This window comes from Elaeis guineensis, chromosome 13, assembly GCF_000442705.2.
Source record: "Elaeis guineensis isolate ETL-2024a chromosome 13, EG11, whole genome shotgun sequence".
Classification (NCBI taxonomy): Eukaryota; Viridiplantae; Streptophyta; class Magnoliopsida; order Arecales; family Arecaceae; genus Elaeis; species Elaeis guineensis.
In genome coordinates this window covers 65,627,320-65,649,450 of record NC_026005.2, presented here as the reverse complement: position 1 = coordinate 65,649,450, position 22,131 = coordinate 65,627,320, and the positions used below count along the sequence as shown (strand labels likewise).

Sequence of the window (22,131 nt, the reverse complement as noted above, 5' to 3'; positions counted from 1 at the left end):
TTAGATCCCTCTTATTTTCTAAATATTGATATCATGTAGAAAATCATGTTTTTTTTTGTCCTATAGATCTATCTATATATTTGAGATGCATTTTTTTTTTTTGTAAGATCTGAGATGCATAGATTTTTCTATAGCTTTGTCATGTAGATCTATTTGTTTCCTAAGATGTTTGATCAGAATTCTACAAGTACAAATTTCATAGAACTATGTTTGTACATTGGATATTGGATTTATTCTTTTCTTCCTTTTGAAATGGTAAGTTACACATGTTCAAGCTAGCCATGCATTCATAAAGGGTAATGTGCCAGCCTTCCTTTTGAAATGGTAAATTTTACATATTCAAGCTACCCATATATTCATAAAGGGTAATAGGCTAACAGACTAATTGGCCAGTACCAATGAGTATAAGCTTTGGATAGTTGGTTTTCCTTGTGAGATTTCTTTTGATTTATTATGTCTGATTGAGTCCTCTTGGTTTTCCTGAACATCGATATCCATGTAGAAAATCATATTTTTTTTATCCTATAGATATGTTGCTTGATTAGAGTTCTTTGAGCATAAATTTTTCACAGCTGCATCCATGCGCTAAATGTTAGATTCATCCTCATCATTCTTTTGAAATGACAAATTGCACATATGTAGGCCAGCCATATGTTCACAGAGGATAATGGGCCAGCAAACGGTTGGCTAAAAAAATTAGTAAACTAAAGAATATAAGCTTGTGTGGCTGATTTCTTTTACAGGCTTACTGATTCCAATACCTCCCTCGCTCCCCCCAAAAAAGGATAGATAATAGTTTCAATAAAAGGAAGAGAAATGGTGCCTTAGGTCTATCTATGCACAGATTATATCTCTGTACGGTAAAGCAATTGGAATATTTTTTCCTCTACCCAATATCAAATACTTTTTCTTCCATTCCTTCTTTTGGTGTGATTATCTTTTTGTTCTTCTACTGACAATAGAACAACAAGAAACTTATGTACCTAATTAAAGAGGAAATATGATGTGAATTTATATGGAAGAACTACTTAAAAAAATTTCTGGCTTCCATTTATATATCATCTTTGATTTATCTTGACATATTTTTAGATAATAGATTTCTTTCAATATATACCTTTCTAAATATAAGAAATTATGCGAAAGCTCTCACAAAGTTAATATTTATGTGTATACCTATAAACTTTTCTTTTTGTAGAACACCTATAAGGGTATTTCAGTTATTTTAATTTTAATTTTTTTTAAAGATATTTGAATATTGTATGCGGGATAAACTAATGAAAAATATCCAATTGAATTTAAAGTTAAAAGTAGCTACTCATTTAAATTTCAAGTAAAAAGTCCTCTCCATTTGAAACATTACTTAAAAGCAGCTATCCAAATGGCATAAAATGATCCAATTATCCCTACAGTTATAAAGCAAGACTATACTATTATAAAATAATACTGTGCTATTATAAAACAATACTGTACTATTATAAAATAGTACTGTACTATTATAAAATACTACTATACTATTATAAAGTAATATTATACTATTATAAAATTATACTACACTATTATAAAGTAATACTGTATTGTTGTAAAATAATACTATATTATGATAATATAATACTACCTTACTGTAAAGAAATACTGCACTAATATAATATAATAAAGCAACACTACATTATTATAAAGAAATACTATACTAATATAATATAATACTGCCTTATTGTAAAGGAATATTGCACTAATATAATACAATAAAGCAACACTATATTATTATAAAGGAATACTATCCTAATATAATATAATACTATCTTATTATAAAGAAATACTGCACTATGATAATATAATACTGTAGTATTTAAATAGTATAACGGTATAAGGATAATTTCAGTCAAAAATAAATAGTTACTTTTAATTTATATTTAGAATGAATAGCACTTTTATATAAAACTCATTTGGAGAGCTGCTTTTAAGTTGAAACTAGAGCTAGGAATTTATCTCTAATTCTCTATTATATGAGTACATATGCAAAATAGAAAAAAAATACAAAATAAATATTTTAAGAGAGTATATATATAAATAGCAACTTTATTGTATTTATATAATTCCATACCTTTAGAATGGTATACATACCAAAAAAAAAAAATTATATTAAATGCTTCTAGCATCCTATGAGAAAATAAGAAAGAAAACTTCTCACATGATTCTTTAAGCAATAGACTAGAAGTGCCAATTACCTTATATTCTGGATGAAAAAAACTTTGACCTCAATTATTGAGAATCTGCAAAGAAGGATATACCTTGTTTTACACCTAACCATTATTAGACCATCCAATGCTTGCTTTGAGATATGTGTAGATGGATGGGTGATAGAGCTTGGAGTGCTTTGAGACCGAGGCAATAAGTCATCTATCGGTGGATGGATGTGAGGCATCCGAGAGCAATCTTTTGCACTCGGGTGGAGGAGGTGGGAAAAAAGTGATAATACTAGTTAATTTTTTATCATGATCCAAAAAGTTATTAATAATATTAAATTAGAAGACATGTACATGTAATATGGATATATCTTATATATTTCTGAATAAGGAGCCTTTGGCAATTATTTTTTTTTTGAACTGCTTTTGTAGTCCCAGAAAATAATGAGTTCTTAATTAACATAAAATAATGAGTTCTTAATTATGTGAATAAGGACTAACAAGAAAGTTATCCGCAAAATTGTCAGAATCCGATTTTGCATATTAATTCCCGACATTTGCCTGCTTCATAAAATCCATGCATTGGTTGAACAGAAGTTGTACAAGCTAATAAATCTAAGGCACATGTTATTTCTACCATACCATATATCCACTGGTTGATTTGCACAAGTTACCTTAGATCCTTTGGTTCATTTGGTTCTAAATTCATTGATTGTTTGAAGAACCACAAAGTTTTGATTATAATTTCCACAAAATTTATTCCTTTCTAAATCTGATGCGAACAATATCATTATTCCTTTTTGGAAAAAAAAAACATATAATTGATGTAGCACATTGTCAGAGGGAGCAGTATTTTTCTAAATTCAGACATAGTCAAATCATAGCTTCGCTTCATTTCCTTTACACTGTTCAATTGGCTTCCGAAGATCTCCAAAACTTTTATTTCATCACTTAAACCCTAGGTTCTTCATTTTGCATGATGTCATACCCTAGAATTGATACTCCTAGTTTGCACAAGATAGAAGTTAGATGTGAAGGATGTATTCTGATTCCAAATGACAAGAAACACTACATGGAAATTAGTGAAAGACACTGGACCTTAATGACAGTAAGTATTGTAGTAAAAGAAGACAGGCAAGAAAAGAAGGATTTGGATCCTTGATAGAAAACTAATTAAGAAATAAAAATCTCTATGTTCTGATCCTTAGTTCGATAGTTTTATGAAGACTGCATCTATACAAGGCCCACTTACGTTGAATCTAACCAATCCTCATCATTTATGCCAATGAATCAGATGTGAATGGTCGTAAGACAACCTTAGATGCCATCATTGAATTAGTTTACTCTATCATGGATCAAGATATCAAATAGGCATAATACCGTCCCTCCACACCATCCTGCTCTCTCTCTCTCTCTCTCCCCCCCCCCCCCGCTCTTTGTGTGTGTGTGTGTGGAGCAAGAGAGCAAGCGAATGAGAGATAGAGAGAGAGAGAGAGAGAGATGGCTGCCATTACTCATAATATAAGAAGATCATAAGGACCTCTGATCAAGGATGTCGTGACTTAACATTTTCACCTTTTCTTGCCAATGATATGGTTAGTGTTACAAGAAGCTTTGAGTACATCATTTTCTTTCCATTATGCCTGTAGATTTGCTTATAAGCGAGATTTTTGGAGGATATTGATGGTATGTACTTGATGATGAATTTTAGTTTTTTAGATGATTAATTCACTTGAAGCTTTGACTTAAATATTGCATGTTCTTTGTTTCTTCTGGCAGAGTACTCAATTTGCATTACCATCAACTCACTGATGTACAGATTCCTTTTCTCACATTTCAAATTTCTGTGTTTCTTATTGATTTTGATGTTGGGATTCAGCAACAACATCAACTTGTGCTCTCTATGCTCTCAATGGTAACTCAAATTCAGAGTAGGATAAATTTGTTTGAAAAGAATGTAGCAGCGGAAACTTCACTTCTTATTATCACTTTTTGATGTCAAGAGGTGTGAAGTGCAAATTCGCATAATCTTTATAAAAGCTTACAATCCCACTAAAGCTAAAGTGCGTTCTTTGACTTTCTTGAAAAAAGAGGCTCAAGACGAGATATCATTGAAAGAAAGTGTGACAAGAACCTTAGCGGTTTTGTGCTTTGTCAAAATCCATGCAAATCAGTGAGTCATCTTTTTGTTGATTGTTTCTTTTTCTCCACCATTTGGAACTCGATATGTCATTTGTTTGGAGTCCTACAGTTAAACAACTCATTTGAAAATTTATGTCTAGAATGGAGAAAGAAAAATTTTTCCAAAATTGTTTAGAAGGTTGTGCTAATGCTAATTGGTGCCATTACATGGACTTATTGGAGAGAAAGGGACTCTTGGATATTTCTCAATAAGTGCACCTCCATCGTTGCAGTTGCTAAGCAAGCTTTACATCTTTTCTCCTTTGGTCTATCCTCTATAATTTCAAAAGGATCAGGGAATTCTCAAGAAATTGGAATAGGCATAAAATTGTCCAAATGTTTGAGTAGATGAGGAGCTTTTTAGGAGGAACTGACTTTCACTTGTTTTTTTTTTTTTAATCTTCAAGATATGATGTAATTACTTTTTTAGATCCTTTGTAATCTCTATTATATATGTTACAATTTTCAATGAAGAACAGGTGGCTGCTTTCCTAGCCATTTTCAACCATCAAAAAAATAAAAAACTTTATGACTTTACAACCACCAGAAATGATTTATTATACCCTCATATGAAATCTCCATGTAAGTTGTAATACCCTGTGTTGCTGCCCTCTTCGATTGGGCCAATATAGTGAAATCAATTGGAGGATGCTTGCTGAGCTGAAGTGGCTGGACTCCAATCGGAGGGCCGTAGGTCGACGGTGCAAGCAGGTGCCAATCCAACTCGAGCATCTACAAAAAAATGTTCCTTCAGTTGAGTCAGAGTAGAAAGGACCCCTTATTTTTCTCTCTCCCCCTTTTTAGGAGAGAGACTGCTAGGTGGTTGGTGCTCATCAGTCTTGGGGTCATGACTGTCAAGGCCATCATGGTAGATGCCGTCAGAGTCAGAGTAGTAGCTATCAGAGCCAGGAGAGTGGGTGTCAGTAGGTTGCTAGAGGGTCTGTCACTCACATCCGGAGGGATTGAGGATCTATACAGCAGAGTGCCGATCCAGTGAGATCTGTGTGCCCGATGCTCCTAGGAGCCATCCGATCTAGGAGACGGCTTTTGGAGATACAGACAGAAGTAGCATGGGATCAGCAGGTACCCGACGATGTGGGTGTCGCCATGTTACCAATCTAAAATGGTGATTGGCAAGATGCCAAAGTCTGTGGCATCGCTCGTGTCACATGATATCACTCAGATCACGTGCTTTGAACTGCCAGGTAATGTCGTAAAGTGTCAAGCCTTCTTGGAAAGTTGGACACATCATCGATTGATCAAATATGCCCAATACTTGCCCCCCACTTTTTAGTGCGAAGCATTTCACACAGGGAAGTAGGTCTTTTTTTGGGGTCCCAAGTTGCGCATCGTAGTGAGCTTCAATGTGATTGTGAGGCTTCACTGACGTGATGGAAGTGATTGGGTACTGCCTCATATTGGTGCCGAGGTGATGAAAATCATGCCGAGCTTCTATTGAAATCACTCTTCAGTTGATGTCTATGTAATCTCTTCAAAATCATGATGTTTTCTCAAATCGTTGGCCCCCAGAGAGACCGTCGTATGCTCTTTGGGATCCATGGCATCGATCAAGGTCCAGTCAATTTGAAGGCTTTGGCCTGATCTTTAGAGGAGGCCCGAGGTTTCTTTCAGATATATTTGAGAACCCCGATGTTTGGCATCATCCTGATCAAGATCTTAGAGAGAATTAGATTACAAATCTATTCATCGGGCCTTCTAGGCATTTGCTCATAGGACGCTTCATAACTCCATTTGCCATTAAGGTCGGGGAGCCCTTCGAGAGAACACACTAGGAAGTCACCCAAAGTCCGTCCCAGCCTGCTGTGTGGTGTGTTAAGGCGAATTTCAAAGCATTTTAAGAGTCATTCCTTAGAATTTAGAATTGATGGAGGTGTGATTAAAGGCTATGATGTTTGGCGTTGGGTCTAGCTGCATGGCGCAACCCAATTGTCGGTTGACTGGATGCACATTGCTTGAGACCTATATAAATAGGTTGGCTTCTTGGACCAGACGCATTCATTGAAAAACTTCTTCCAGTCTTCTCAAGCCTTATTGCGATGGAACCATCACCGCGATCAGTGAAAAAGGCCACCAGGTAGAAGGCAGAGTACTTGAGAGGAAAGTTACTGCCTAAGAGGGCAAAGACTACCTCATTGAACCTCCGAACATCGGTCGGGCACTGCCTCCTCCAAGAGCACTGGGTGAGGGTTCCTCAGCTCCTAGGGGAGCAGCTCACCAGGGCTCCACTGTCGAGGGCTTCGTGGAGGCCTGACTCTGCTGCATCACGGATTGCAAGGTCTTGGAGGCCTTCAAGAGGAAGCTCTTCAATGCCTCCATCGTTGCTTTCATATAGGGTTTTGAGAACTGCAAGGCCCACCTGCAGTACATGATGCCGCAGTTGGATTTTTAAAGGACCATGGCATCTCTCCCCTGCAAGGCATCTTTTAAAGGATAAAACTATGAGGCCAACATGGCACCTAGCACAGACTTAGGCTAAAGTGGATAATATCTTGTATGTGAGCATAGAGACCAAGCCATCCGATCCATCCAAGCCATCTGATCCCTTGACCGCAACACTCTGCTCCAAGATAAAGCTTTTTTATCTTGTCTTTGTTGTAGTTTGTTGCAAAATTAGGACCTCTTCTGTCAATTGCTTGCTGATTATTATCTTTTCCAAGGATGCCATTACATACCTTTGGGCTGAGCAAAGTTATGCATGACTACTTTTTGTTTGATGATTTATTTGGCCTTTCTTTGTGGTCATTTACTTGAGATTACGTAGTTGCTTCCATTGAACTTCTAAAGGAAGAAGCTATAGAGTGGGGCTTGGCCTTAACTGGGGCTTAGGCAGTGGCTGACACATTTATTCTTTCTAAGACATAGTTTTGTACTTGATCTTATTATTTATTAATAAAATTAGATAGTTTATTTTTATTCATATTGTATATATGTCCATGAATCATCCAAAAATTAATTAGATGATGATACATATTCTCAAGATTTGAGAATTTGAGATATGTGTTATTGATGATTAAGTTCTAAATTATTTTTGATCGATGGATCATCATGAGGATAGTGATTGATTTGATAAGACTGATTGATTTGATAAGACTGATGCATGGATCACTTCTCTTTGGATGGATGAGTCTCAAGTCTATAGTATGAGGATACTTGAGTGAGAATGCAGATGGTTGTCAGAGAACAAGGGTATCAAGTGTGATCAATATAAGAAGTCACCTAGATATCATTCACTCATCAGTAATTTTTTGATGCTGTAGTGGTGTGACTAATTCTTTAACCTGTGATGCTTCAACTATTCACAATGAGATTGCTTTAGTTTGATTGTACATATACTTGATCCCTAGCCATATGGATACTTACGGTGCATATTGGCTACAATAGGTTTATTATAGGAGTAGGATGTATACCTAGATGGGATCTATCATCTTGATAGATAAAGAGCAGTCTATATGATTTATGAGACTGAGTTATGAAATCTATGGCTATGCAATGTGAGCAATGGAAAAAAATTTCGTAAGATTTTGCATTATGAACTTGAATTGAATAAATCTTATATATGATAGACGATAGAATTTGATGAGTTTTTCATAACCTCGATCTTATCGAAATTTACGATAGAAAAGTATCATATGATAACTACATCTAGAGATTAATTCCTCCATGCTGCTGGGTTGCACTATATACTGCTGAAATTATTGATAAATTGTGAAACTAATAAAAATTATTTTAATGATCAATCATTCTCATTAGGTGGTTGGAAGTATTTCAATTTATTGAAAAAAATTCAATGATATTACTAATGAAAATCATAATATATATCACTATCAGATAGAATAAAATTTATAAAGTCACATACATAAAAGTTCTAACTGATCGGATAGTTAAATTATGATTTCAAATCACCATAGGATCATATTATCAATATGATTGATGATTGGATTAATTTATAAAATTATAAGAGATGACTTACCAACAGTTAATGAGTTAAAGAAGGACTTATTTGTAATTATTGTATATTGTTTGATTTGATCAAATAATTGGGTTGAGTTCTAGTCAAATTAAATTAAGATTTATTTATTTGATTTGATTTGAGTTTGATCAGATTGATTTTATAGGTTAAAAGGGTTTGAACTCAATAAGTATTTGACTATTATGAAATCCAAACTACATTAGATTTTGATTTGATCAAAGTCTATGCTACTTGGATTTATCATAAAAGATGATTAATATAAGAAGGACTCTCTCCTTGAAATCGTGCCTAGAGATCACATCTAGAATTATGGATGCTTTTGTTTAGTGTCAAGATAAGACATGCACAACTAAAAGAGAGGATCTCAATTTCTATAGTCCGCACCCCCAATACTCCTTCTCCTTAACCTTAAAAAGGTTTTAGGGATTAGGTTTGGATGTGAATGTGGTTTGCAGCCTCCTCTCTTAAGATAAAAATCATGATTGGCGTAAAAGAAATAAGAGGCGCAAGAAAAGTCAACAAGGGGCGTGCTTCATCTGAGGCCTTATTCCTCTATTTCTTGGAATGTCCAAGAAGCCTTCACTTCCATCTCCTCTCCGTATATCCTTCTCTCTTATTCCTATTGTTCTGATCAGATCATTCTCATATGGATACCTATAAAGACTGAACGCATATAGCTTTAAGGAACTATGAAGACATCCACGATCATCGATCATGATAAAGATCTATCATGCAAGGTGAAGATTAGATCTTCTCTCTTTTGTTTTATCTTAATTTAACAATAAAGATCTTGGTATTTTAGAAATGCGATCTCTTGCATGCAGTTTGAATTAAAATAGTTTAATTTCTTTACTTTTCATTGCGTGATTTTCTTCAGAGGTTCCTCAGTTCTAAGGGAGCGGTTACCAGGCTCCACTATCGAGTCCTTGTGAGGCCCACTCTGTTGCATCATAGAGTAAAGGGCCTCGAAGACCTTCAAGAGGAGCTCCTCGACATCTGCACTGATTTCATATAGATTTTAAGAACTGCAAGGCCCACTATAGTATATGATGCTGCAGTTGGACGTTGAAAGGATCAAGACCATCTTCTCCCGTGAGGTGCTTTTAAAAGATAAAACTTGAGGCCCAACATAGCACTGCATAGATCTAAGCCAAAGCGATAATACCTCATACCACAAGTGCAAGACGAGCCATCCGATCCATCCAAGCCATTGATCCCTTGACGCAACACCCTTCTCCAAGATAAAGCTTTTTTGTCTTATGCTTGTTGCATTTGTCCTAAATCATGATATCTTCTGTTAATTACTTGCTGATTATTATCTTTCCAGGGATGCCATTAATACCTTGGGCTGGGCAAAGGTATGCACAACTATTTCTTGTTGATGATTTATTTGGTCTTTTTTGTGATCATTTACTTGAGATTATGGAGTTGCTTCATTGAACTTCTGAAGGGAAAGCTGTGGAGTGGGGTTGGCCTTGGCTGGAGCTCGGGCAGAGGATTTGATTCTCAATGTTCTCTTCTAAGGTAAGATTCTCGGGTGTTCAATTTGAGAAAAAGGCCGTTACAGATAAAGCCACAGTCCTAGAATTCTTAGAGCATATTCAAAAGGTTGGAGCTTCAAACTAGAATCATATAGGTCTTGAAATTTGACAATCTTTTGCTTCTAGAATGCCTGTTTCTAGTTAAGACTTGATCGTTTCTTCATTTCAGTTTATTATTGAACAATATTTTTCTATTATCAAGCCTCTGCATGTCAAAAGCCACTGCGTTGAACGTCCTCCTAATGGGAAGCGAAAAAAAAATCCCAGCAATAACCTTCACTTGGGCCAACCTACTCTAGCGCTATTTCTGGATATTCTAAGAATATAAATCTACAGTCCATGATTTTGTTGATTGTGCTAGTTCAATCTATAAAACTATTAAATTTTGACTCAATCCTATAGGAAAATTCAAACAATTTTTTTTTTGTTTTTTTAGGTGAAATAAAGTGTCTCTTTTACAGTTATAAGGGATGTAGGTCTCGGACAAGAAATGTAGTTATTACATATGGATCTTTGACATTTGCAACCATAAACCAGAAATGACATCTCATCTAGAAATAAGAAATTTAGCTAATTGGCATTCTATTCATAGTAGAAGTTAAAAGAATCTTTCTTGATAAAGACATGCACAAGAATATTATTTACAAGTGATTGTCCCACTAGAATTAGTGTTAGTGAAATATTTTAAAATAAAATAAAGATAACAAAGTGAAAACTCAGAGCATGAATGCATTGCTTCAAGGAAATAGTGGCCTCCTCATATTTGTACTGAAATAATGGTTCCATTTCTTTTAAGGTATAATAAAGGTATATTTGATTAGAGGGGGTTAGACTTTGGAATAAGAATGGCAATGTGTGGCTCTCATTCCAATTATTTGATTGAAAGAAGTCTCATTCTTATTCCAATCTCAGAGAGAATGAAATACCTTAATACTCCAAAATTCAATTCTTGCTCTATCCTAGTATTTAAATACCATTCTGACTTTGATCACAAACCAAACACATGGGTAATACGGTCATTTTGATTTATGTTCAATCTATTCTATATCTGATCCCAATTTCAATTTGACCACGAACAAATACACCCCATGTTCAAACCACTTTGTGGTATTAAAGAAGTGAACAAGAAAGGTCCACCTTTCGATAAAGAACCAATAGCCTATTATCTCAAGAGTAATTTTTGAAAATTATGAGCCAAAATAATTTTTTGCTTTTTATTATTAGCTGGCCATCCAAACTTATATACATGCTAGAAATTTTACCCTACACCATGTGCACCATGTCACTAATATGCCATATAGGAAGAAATGAAAGAGATCAGAATCCATGAAATCGATGGAGCCCACTGGATGATAAACAAAGCCCATAGAAATGAAAAATCTGATTGGCATGATGCACCACTGATATGGTTGGCATTGTGTAAGATATAATCTCTCCTTCTCGTGCACCTTGTAGTGGTGCACCATGCCAATCATACCTATTTATTCTTATGGTGATGCACCAAAATGGGTGCTTGATGAATGAAGTCCATAAAAACAAGCAGCTATGATTATTATGGTGCATATGATGTAGGACATAATTTTTTCTTACAGTCTGTTTGCATGTCTAGGCCTAAAATGCCATGGGACTCATAGGTTGGGCTCAAATAATCAGCCAAATAAGATTGACTTAAATTTATGATTATAAAAATCCAAAGAACCAACAAGTCGAGCTAGCCCACTCCAATAATTTTCTGGTTTCTTATAATTATAGATCGAATTCCATGAGATTTTAGGTCCAGATGTCCAAACAGATCTTTAAGAGTCTTACCACCATCCTTACCTCCACTGCATCATCAAGGAAACTCTACAGCTTATCCAAATCGAAACAAGGTTTGTCCTCCCTGCATGCGATTTGAAGACAGCACCATTCAAAGTACCATGTGCCATGAGGAACTATGATTTTTACTAATAAGTGGGGAACCCACAAGGACCCCAAGTTATGGGATGAACCATTGCATTTAAGCTAGAGAAGTTCATCGAGATATATTGTGGAGGGAAAATGGGCTTAAGATTCATGCAATTTGGGGCAGGAGGGGGGGGGATGCCTAGGAGATAAGTTGGGGTTACGGATGGTGACATAATGTGTTGGGAGTCATCATCCAATGCTTCGAATGGGATCCTATGATAGAGGACAAGGTGGACTTGACTAGTGTTTTGGGATTGACCTTGCCCAGGGGCCAACGTATGGTAACCAAGTACAATATAGACGAGTCCATGGTTAGAGATGAAAGTGGTATAGATAATATCTATTTGGATTTATTTTTTTGGTATCTAAATCAATTTAAATATGGACAGAAATTTGAGGATTCAACTAATATCTATATTTGTATTCATATCCATCAAAGAAAAGTAAATATGGATATGGATAGATAACTATCTGATCCATATCTAAATATCCAAATATACTTGTAAGTCTATATAATATTATATAGCAATTATTATTTTTTAAAAAAATATACAATCATATGAACATGCTATTAACTTGATTTATCATTTATTTAGTAATATCTTTGACTTTACAGTCATAAAGTTTAATTATCCAACTTATATCTATAATTATATCCATACTTTCAGTATCTAAATTGTATCCGTATCTATTTAAAATAAATATAAATATAAGTTAAAGTAAATTAAGTTCGTAGTCCTTAAACTAAGTCAGATTTTTTTAAGTAATCCCTAAACTACAAAATCCTAAACTTTAAACCTCCAACTATCTGAACCTCTTTAATGTTGCCCTCAAGTATAATTTCGATCATTTTTTCTCATCAAAAGTCTGATCTGACAAAACTCGATGCAGATGTGGACAATCAAGCTCGTCGGTATTGACGTGGCTTTAAAAAAATTTGAGAATCTGATGATGATGTGGGCAAAATAGGTGATTAGACAGCCTAAACCATCCGAAGGGATGTTTAATGCTATATTTTCCTACCTATGCCCTAATCTCAGAAGACGTGGCTCTTTTCTCCAATTGAAATCTCTTCTTCCCCTAATTCAAAGAAGGTCGATTTTTGGAGTCATATGTTCGCCACTCCTCTTCCATAGTATTCGTCGGCCTAGATTTTTTTGCTCCTCATTGTATTTGGCATCTTTCTTCCCGTCGAACTGAGATATTTATCCTAGATTTATATTGTTGGGTTTCTAATCTGCCTGTATATAATGTTTATGAAATAGGGTATAGAAATTTAAAAATTTTGATGTTTTTTGGTTTGTGATTATGAATTCAAGGGTTTGTGCCAAAAGGAGTCAATAGGCTAGGGCATGAATCCCTTTGTGGCCTGCGGCAATTGTTGAGATGGGTTTGGAAGGGACTCACCAGTTTGTGTGGTGCACATGTGGATATTTGAAATCTGCATACTCTGTTTAGACTGAATTGAATATGTTGGGTGCTATGATTTAGAGGTCCTCATGCTTATCTATCTATGTTTTAATTGATCCTTATTCTTCATTATATGTCTATGTTGGGTGCTATAATTGAACTTATGCTTTTGTATGTATGTATTCATTGTTAGGTAGTAGATTGCTCACTATTGTACTCTTGTTAACATGCAAACAGTGATTTGCATTCTTTTAACATATATCTTTGTGGCTCACAGTATATATCCTTTTTTAAAATGATCACTAATCTTTAAATAACATATAATTTGGTCCTCATAGCATTGTGGATATGGCTTCCAATATATTTTCTATCATAATTCATCATGGTGGAAAATTCATATTCAAACCTAATGTAAGATATGTTGGAGGGCAAATTTCAAATTTTGACAATGTGGATCCAAATAGATTCTCTATTCTAGAGATGAAGAGTATGTTGACTGATATTAGGATTTCTAGTATATCTTAATTTTATTATGTCAAGCCAGAAAAAGATTTACATAATGGTTTGAAGTTCATTTTTAGTGATCAAGATGTTTTAGACATAATTTCAGATATTCTCCAGATGGCGTGATACATGTTTATGTGAAACATGGAGATAAACTGCAAGAAACTATGCCAGAGCCAGTGCAGTAGAATGAATTGCAGCCTTGTTCAGTTGCCTAGCCATTGCTCAGTTTAGAATATGTCCCAATTCATTTACATGAAGAACTTGTTGTGGAAGTAAGTCAGGGAGGTGGGGTTGAAGGCAGTGAGGGAGGTGGGACTAAAGGCAGTGGAAGAGAGAGTGATAGAAGCATTAATTTGGATGATCTATACGACAGCGATTATGTTAGGAGTGATGGCAATTTTAAGGCAAAGTTCAAAGGTTTGGTACTTAAAAGATGTCCTATGAAAGGCAGCCAGGGCTACTACGAGGACAAATTTTGATTTCCAACTAAATCTAATGAAACAATTGATGCAGCTGCGTATCATGGTTGATGGCTATTCTAACAAGATTCTGATTCAGACATACATTTAAGATATGGCCAAGATGTGATATGCTGCTAAACAATTTGTCTGAAATTTTTGATGATTACATATTGTATTCTAAAAATAAGCGAAAAATACATACCTGGAGATGATACGCAAAGCTGTGATGTCAAGGACAACTAAGAAGAGAGAATTGATGCTCAAATACATATGCTCAAATATGCAAAGCCATACATTTTTTAAATTTATTTTATTTGATCCTCGATGTTACTGCAATGACATATGTGGACCTGTTTTATTTTTCATTAGTGAACAAAGTCATTTGATGCATTGGCTTGCAATATACTTCAAAAAAAAACTGGCACATGTGGATTGATCTTGTTTTTTATTGCAATGTATATCTCATTTCATTAGTCTATAACTTTCTGAATTTATTTTATTTGATCCTTAATTTTACTGTAATGTCATATGTGCACCTGTCTTACTTTTCATTACTATAACGAAGTCATTTGGTACATTGATTTGCAGTATACTTCAGAAAAAAAAAACTGACAAATTAAGGAACTCATTACAAACATTCCATTACAAATATTTCAATTGATTAGTGCACATTTCATTACAAATATTTCATTACAAATATTTCATTACAAATATTTCATTTAACATTAAGAAACTCTACTACAAATTAAGGAACTCATTCCAGTTGACAAATTAAGAGTTCATTACAAACATTTCATTTAACCCTTAGGTCTGACTACTGATTTTTGGCCATCAACAAGCCAATAAGCAACCAAGACAACAAAATAAATTCCTAACACATCTTCTCTCTAGCAAGGCAATGTCCAACTTGATCCACCATCTCCTCTAATTCATCCTTAAGCCGATTGATGACCACTTCCCACTGGGATAGATTTTATCATCATACTATTCAAAGTAGTCACTAGATGAATACCTCCCCTATACAAAAGTATTTTTGAAAGTCAAAAAAAAAAAAATATCAAGTGGGGTTAGGGCAAAAGATAACTCATATCCCAAATCATGGACAACCAAAGAACCTTCAGTCTAGATTTTTTTTATCCATGAGGCCCTTATTTGAGCTCATTGCCTACAAAGCAAAATCTTTTTCCTTCATTATTTGAAGTTCTCGATCGGTGGGAGTCAGAATATCCAACTGTTGAATTTGTATTCATGGACATTGCAATTAGAAGATGGAAAAGAAATGAGGAAACTAGGGTTACAAAAGTGGACGAATACACTGAACCAAGACCCATACAACCCTAGGAATGCATACTTGTAACCAATAAGAAAGAAAATACTGAACAGAATGGAAAAATGAAGAAATCTCGATCGATGGAGGAGGGGATTGACGCTGGAAATCTTCCTCTTATTCGAAGTGGGGAAGAACATAGTTACAACTCACAGAGAAGAGACTGTTAGGATTCTGACCAAGTTATCATCATATTTTAAAATTATTTTTGCCACATCAGCATCGATCGAGCTTGATTGTCCATGTCTGCATCAAATTTTGTCAGATCAGACTTTCGATGAGAGAAAACAGTCAAAATCATACCTAAGGACAACATTAAAGGAGTTCAGATAGTTGGGGGTTAAAGTTTAGGATTTTATAGTTTAAAGATCACTTTAAAAAATTCAACTTAATTTAGGGACTATAAACATAATTTATCTTATAAATTTTTATATCTAAATAATATCCTTATCTATCTTTGTATTCGTCACAAAACAAACATGGATACAGATATGCTAGTATCCGATCCGGTTCCAACCCTATCCATGGTCCAAACCCTTTGTGGTATGTGAGGGCTTGTTTGGTGTTGCATTAGAAAATATATTATGTTATAATTTTTAAAATAAAATATTTTTATAAAATATAAGTTTGTCACCCATCTATCATGACTGAGCATGTGACTAATAGTTGCACATTGAGGATTTAGCCCCATGAGTCTGAATCCTCTACGATGTATGTTTTGCACCATAAGAGTTACATAACCATCATTGGGCAGCCATCATCCACTTTAGAAAGAGATGGCTATCATTCATCTCAAAAATAGAGATCACCATGTTTGCATGTCAAATACGTGGCTTTCAGTGCCAAACATGGTGGACGAGGAGATGAGCCATAGTCTCTTATTTTCGAGATAGGTGCATGACAGCTATCCAAAAATGCACAGCTAACCTGCACTGCAGAATATCCTAGTTCTTAGTCCTATAAGACATATTTTCAAATAATTTTATAATTTAAAAATTAGATTTCTCAACACAATAATTTCCAAAAGTGGTAATTGGCGCATTTCTATATTCTATCATAATAATTTGAATAACCAAATTTTGATAGTTCAAAAATTATTTAAGTGATCAACACCCAAGAGTAGGCACTACTGGATAATACATAACTTGATCAAATTATTTTCAAAAAAACTTCAAAGTAGTGGCCATTACTAGATCTTAATCTTCCTGGCATATTGTCCAAATCTAGTCCATGCTACTCCATATCTGAAAAAAAGATAGAAAATAAATGATGACCTAACAGCCCAATAAGTTACCTCCACATCTTAGTTAAAACAGGCATATATATATAAAGGGAAAGGTCAGACAAATACAAATATCCAAAAAAGTACTTTGTAAAAGGCATGTAGATGTTTATCAATTTATTGATTCACTTTTCAAAATGCTAGTATAAAAATCACATTTAACTCATCTTATTGAGGGAAAAAAAAATTCATTGCAGACATTCTTGGATAAAAGTAATTAAATTTTTCTCTTTCTTTACAATAATAGTAATAATTAGTCTATGACAAAGCTTAAAAGAGACTACCCCCTGAATACATGATTGTTAGCGATCAACCCCACTAGCAAGGCTCAAAAGAAACTAGCTATGAACACATATTTACTGGTGATCAACCCGACTAACTAAGGTTGAAAGAAACTAATTTCTGAATATACATTAGCTACAATTAATTTTAGCTAGGCCCAAATCATAGATCGATTAGATAGTGTTAAGTTAATTTATTGAAAATCATTACCTCAATCACACTTCATCAATGTAAAAATTTTCGAAGCCCGTGAACTTTCAGCAATATTCGACAACTTAATTCGTACTAGTCCATCATACAAAATCAAAGTAACATGTCCTTTTGATGCATAAATGAATTGCAACATGCTTATGTGTGATCCATATTCTGAATCATTTTCATGCATAGCATACATAATAGTTAATTTAAACATAAATATACATAAGCAATTTTCATAATTTTAAATTTCAAATATTATTGCTATTTTCCAAGTATATATGTAAAACTAATGAATATAAATTTTTATTCTGATCAAATGGCATAGATGGTAAAAGCATTAGGGTAGAGGCTCTTACAGATCTAATTAATGATATTCTTGGTAGAAAATCTACTCATAACCTATAAGAATTATAGCAAATCTTTATGCCTCCTTACCAACGAATCCACAATTCATTTGCTTTACTTATAGGAAGACCATGTGGTTGTAAGGCCCTTCAAGATTTCAAGAATGGGTCCTTCTAGGTCAAAGAGACTTACTTTACATTTGCAGATCATTAGCTCTACCTCTGGATGGTAAAAAAGCCTTGGTCTAGGTATACCTCCATTTGTCTAACAAGAAAAAACCCCTGATCCATGTATAAATTAATCCATTACCTTAACACACAAAAATCCTAATCCAAGCATTAATTGTTCTAAAAATATTGAGCCAAAAAATATTTTTAGAGATTACCTTAGGTATATTATGAGATCACAATCTCTAGCCTCCTGATTTGTGAAAGAGCGAAGAGTCAAAATACTCAAGTATAAGTCAAACATATGAGGGAATGAGTCACAGGGAAGAAAGAGATTCATGCAGATGAAGAAAATACTAACATGGAAGCATAGGTGAGAGAAGAGAATAATGGTGTAGGAGATTGGGCACCAAGAAAAAGAGGTGAAGAGTATGAGCGATCAGGGAGAAGACAAAGAGAAGACGATATATAGTTTGGTGGTGGCAATAGTGGTGTAAGAAGATGCCTAGCAACATCACAATGTAAATGCTTGGGAACACTGTAGACTAGAGGAGGAATAGAGGAGATAAGGGTTGCACATGGTGGAGCAAGAGAGGGTAGAGAGAAAGGAGGAAGAAGATTAGGGAGGGGAGTGCAACTTAGAATGGAACAAGGGTGTGGGCAAATGCAAAGGAGGGCAGGCTACAAGATCCACTACATCCATCAAAAGAAAAATATTAAGTGAGGAAGAGAAAAAATAGTGAAGGGAAGAGATCAGGACTCTCTGTGCCTACAATCAAATAGCATTTGAGGGAAAATAAGGAGGGAGAGAGGTATGCAACTAATCTCTACTTCCCCCTATGATGCCTGGTCTGGTCCATTGACCGAGCAGCCTAGCCTAAAGGCCCAAGGCCTTGGGCCATCTTGACTTTAGATCACGGCCAAAATGCTTGCTCCGAAACACAGAAGGCAAAGCATGTATTTGTATATGCTATGGATGATTATAAGCTATCTAAATGATTGTTTGGTCCTCAAAGTGGTTATGGGTTATATTGCTCCATGGTTGCATCTCACAGTATTAATGTGTAGCATCTATCTATCCTATTACATTTTTATGATAATAAAAAACCAAGCTTAATAGGGGTGCATGTGTCGTAGTGCCCTATCATCAACCAATATACAACCACATTGTATCCTAATGATGACCTAAGTTTTAAAGCCTAAAATACATCCGATAACATTACAAATTATTATTATTGTTACTATTTATTATAGTATAATATCGACAGTGGGAGGAATGTGATAGATGGGGTAAGTTTCTGCGCTACTTGAAAAAATCAAAATGATGCATAGTCATAATTCAATTCAATTCATATGAACATATGTTTGTTGGAAAAATATTATCTCTCAAAAGAAGAAATGTTGTGATACTTCTATGTAAGGAGAAGTACTTAACCTTTTTTATTTCACAATATATAAGGGTGTTCCCACCCATGAAAGCAAAAACAGATTCTTAACCCATTAACCACCATCTTTTAGCCAACATCAAATTGCATGGCATCAATGGTGGGCTAAGTGAGAACTAATCAAAAAATGAAAAACTTTATTCACTAGTTAGCTAGTTAGGGAATAGATATCAATGATTAAAACTATTCAGGAGTAGTTTGGCATTCAGCATCCAAATGCAATATAAGAGAGGGCAATATAGATGCTAGAGCAGTCTATGGATAATGTGCATAGGAGCAATGCTAGAACTCAAAAAAATCCTAAGATGCCTTGCACTAATCACTTTGTTTCATTTAGGGGCACACTTCACAAGGAGATCAATGACAACAAATCACACAAGCTGAGTGACTTTTTTGAGTTATATATGCATTTCTCTATTTTTAAGGAAAAAAAAAATTGGCCGAATGTTTATTGGAAAACAATGGTTTGATGGAGTGTAAACTTTTGGATCATGCATTCAGATGCACGAAAATAATTTTAGTATCTTGTGTATGCATGGCTTCATATTCTCATGTGTCTGAAGCATGATCCAACACTCATGAAGTATGAGACTATATATTAAGTCCTATTTGGATAATATAGCAGGATTTGAGCTAAATTCTTACTAGCTAGATTCGTGGACTAGGAAGTCTATTTAAACATGCCATATCAACCCAACATCCTCTATCTCGACCTTATGGGGGAAAAAAAAGAGATCTTCATGTGTCCCACAAGCCCGTGTGTGAGATTTAGACTAGTATTTTGTCAGGATCATAGAAGATGCAAGCTGGAAAGCCAACAAATTCGATTCCTGCAAGAATATCCAAACATACCCTAAACAGTCCTTTTAGCTTATCTGATTTACATGAAAAAACTTTTGTTGAGTTACTTGAACGTTTCTCTATATTTAGAAAAATGATTTTGGTGGATTAATGAAATATAATTGTTTGGTGGGGTGCAAAGTTTTGGATCATGCATTGAGATGCATTAAAGCACCATTTTAATATCATGTGCATGCATGACTCCATATCCTCATGTATCTCAAGCATGATCGAAGGCCCATGGTGCATCAGACAATTAAAGTCTCATCTTTCATAGCTTACCTGATTTACTAGGAAGAAGACGGGATAAGACAAATTGAAGTTTAATTGACTTTACTAGCTAGACAATACAACTTTCAAAGAGGACTTCAATCTTATATAATCCAAATACGTATGAAACCTTAACTATATGATATAAAACCTTTGCTAGATTAAAACTAACAGAGACAACCAAAGCAAACAAATTTGGAAGAGAAGTCAATATTTTTAGAGCCAAATAGAATGGAGGAAACGAAACAAAGCTTAAAAAAGAATAACAAATGCTTGCTTTGGCGTTTGCCATTTCCACATAATGAACAAATCTTCCTTCCGATAATCCTATGCACAACAACACAGTCCGCCACAACCAATTTTATTTGTTTTATAAACTAAAGCAAAGAACATATAAAAAGCTTCATGCCTCCATGCAATATAAAAACACCGAAGTTTAGGCCGAAATCAAAAGCCTTGGCTTCTTCACAGTCAGAGGGCTCTGGACCTCCTCCTCCCCCCCTCCCGCCGCCCACCTCTCCACCCCAAACTCCGGCAACGGCGGCAGGTTCAGATCAAAATCCCTCAAAGTCACATCCGAGCTCGATGACACCTCCCAGTAGTGACACCGCTTGTGCCCACCCAGCGCTTGCCCCGATGGGAAACTCCTAAAGCAAACAGAGCACCGGTGAACCCTGCCACCCTCCGAACCGCCGCCAGAGCCACCCGACGACACCGAGCCATTGCCAGCAAACGAAGAGAAGAGCCGGACGTCTTCAATCCTGGTTGGCCGCCGGTGGCTGGACTTATGCCCGCCGAGCGCCTGGTAAGAAGGGAAAGCCTTGCCACAGACTGAGCACTTGTAACGAAGCTTCGGCGGCGGCGGAGGAGGAGGAGGAAACGAGGATGGCCGCCGGTGGCCGTCGCCACGTGCGAGCATAACGAGGCAAAGAGCAAGATATTCTTCCGGTGTTTGGAGAGGGAGGAGGGTGGTGGCGCTTGGAGCGCTTCCCCCGCGTCCATGGCAAGGTCTCTGGGGCTGGCTTCGGTGCAGGAGGAAAGGAGGTGGAGTCCAGTGGAGCTTGGAGAGCCATTGGTTTTAAGTATAGAAGGTGTTTGTTTTCTTGAGTGGGGAGTGAGGTTTGGGCGATACATATATAGAGAGAGAGGAGAGACTACTTTTTACTCGAGGGAGGAGGGGAAAGGGTTAGTGCAGCTACGTGGGATGGAGACCGATAATGGTAGGATTCTTCGGAGCGAGAGGCGGCGAGAGTTGGGATATCGGATTTAATTAAAGAGGAAAATGGTGTGGGTCATGTGTCACATCATGAAATTAGTGGTCATTATTTACATAAAAAAAAAGGACATCAGTGGTCAAAATGTGGTAGCTGGGCACGACATCGTGGAAAAGTATTCAAAGGTTGGCTCGGTTGCGCTGTTGAGCCGGGTGGAGATGATGCACTCCGGTCGTCACCAGATTTCAGCCGGTCTGGTTTTTTAAAATTGATTCTCCATGCACATGTTCTGAATTTTGAACAAAATCCCCTCTGAAATCAAAGATAAATTATACTTACATTCAATAATATAAAAAATTATATTTAATTTTTTAAAATTTATTTTTATCTAATACTTTAACTCATAATTTATAAAATATTAGTCAAATTATTAACTTTAAATAAAATCTGGATATGATATCAGAAAAATTTCGATAATAACTTTATATGGTATAACAACCATTCAAGGATATATAAAAATATATGTATCTACCATTCCAC

General features: G+C 35.5%; 1 protein-coding gene across 1 annotated transcript; it reads right to left on the bottom strand.

The window, feature by feature from the left end:
• Positions 1–20,556: 20,556 nt before the first annotated feature.
• On the bottom strand, positions 20,557–21,469 carry LOC105032504 (zinc finger protein ZAT6). The gene is given in 2 exon segments (XM_010906960.3): positions 20,557–21,338; positions 21,340–21,469. Coding segments are annotated over 2 exon segments (636 nt in total). The 5' UTR covers positions 21,451–21,469; the 3' UTR covers positions 20,557–20,813.
• Between the last annotated feature and the right edge of the window lie 662 nt (positions 21,470–22,131).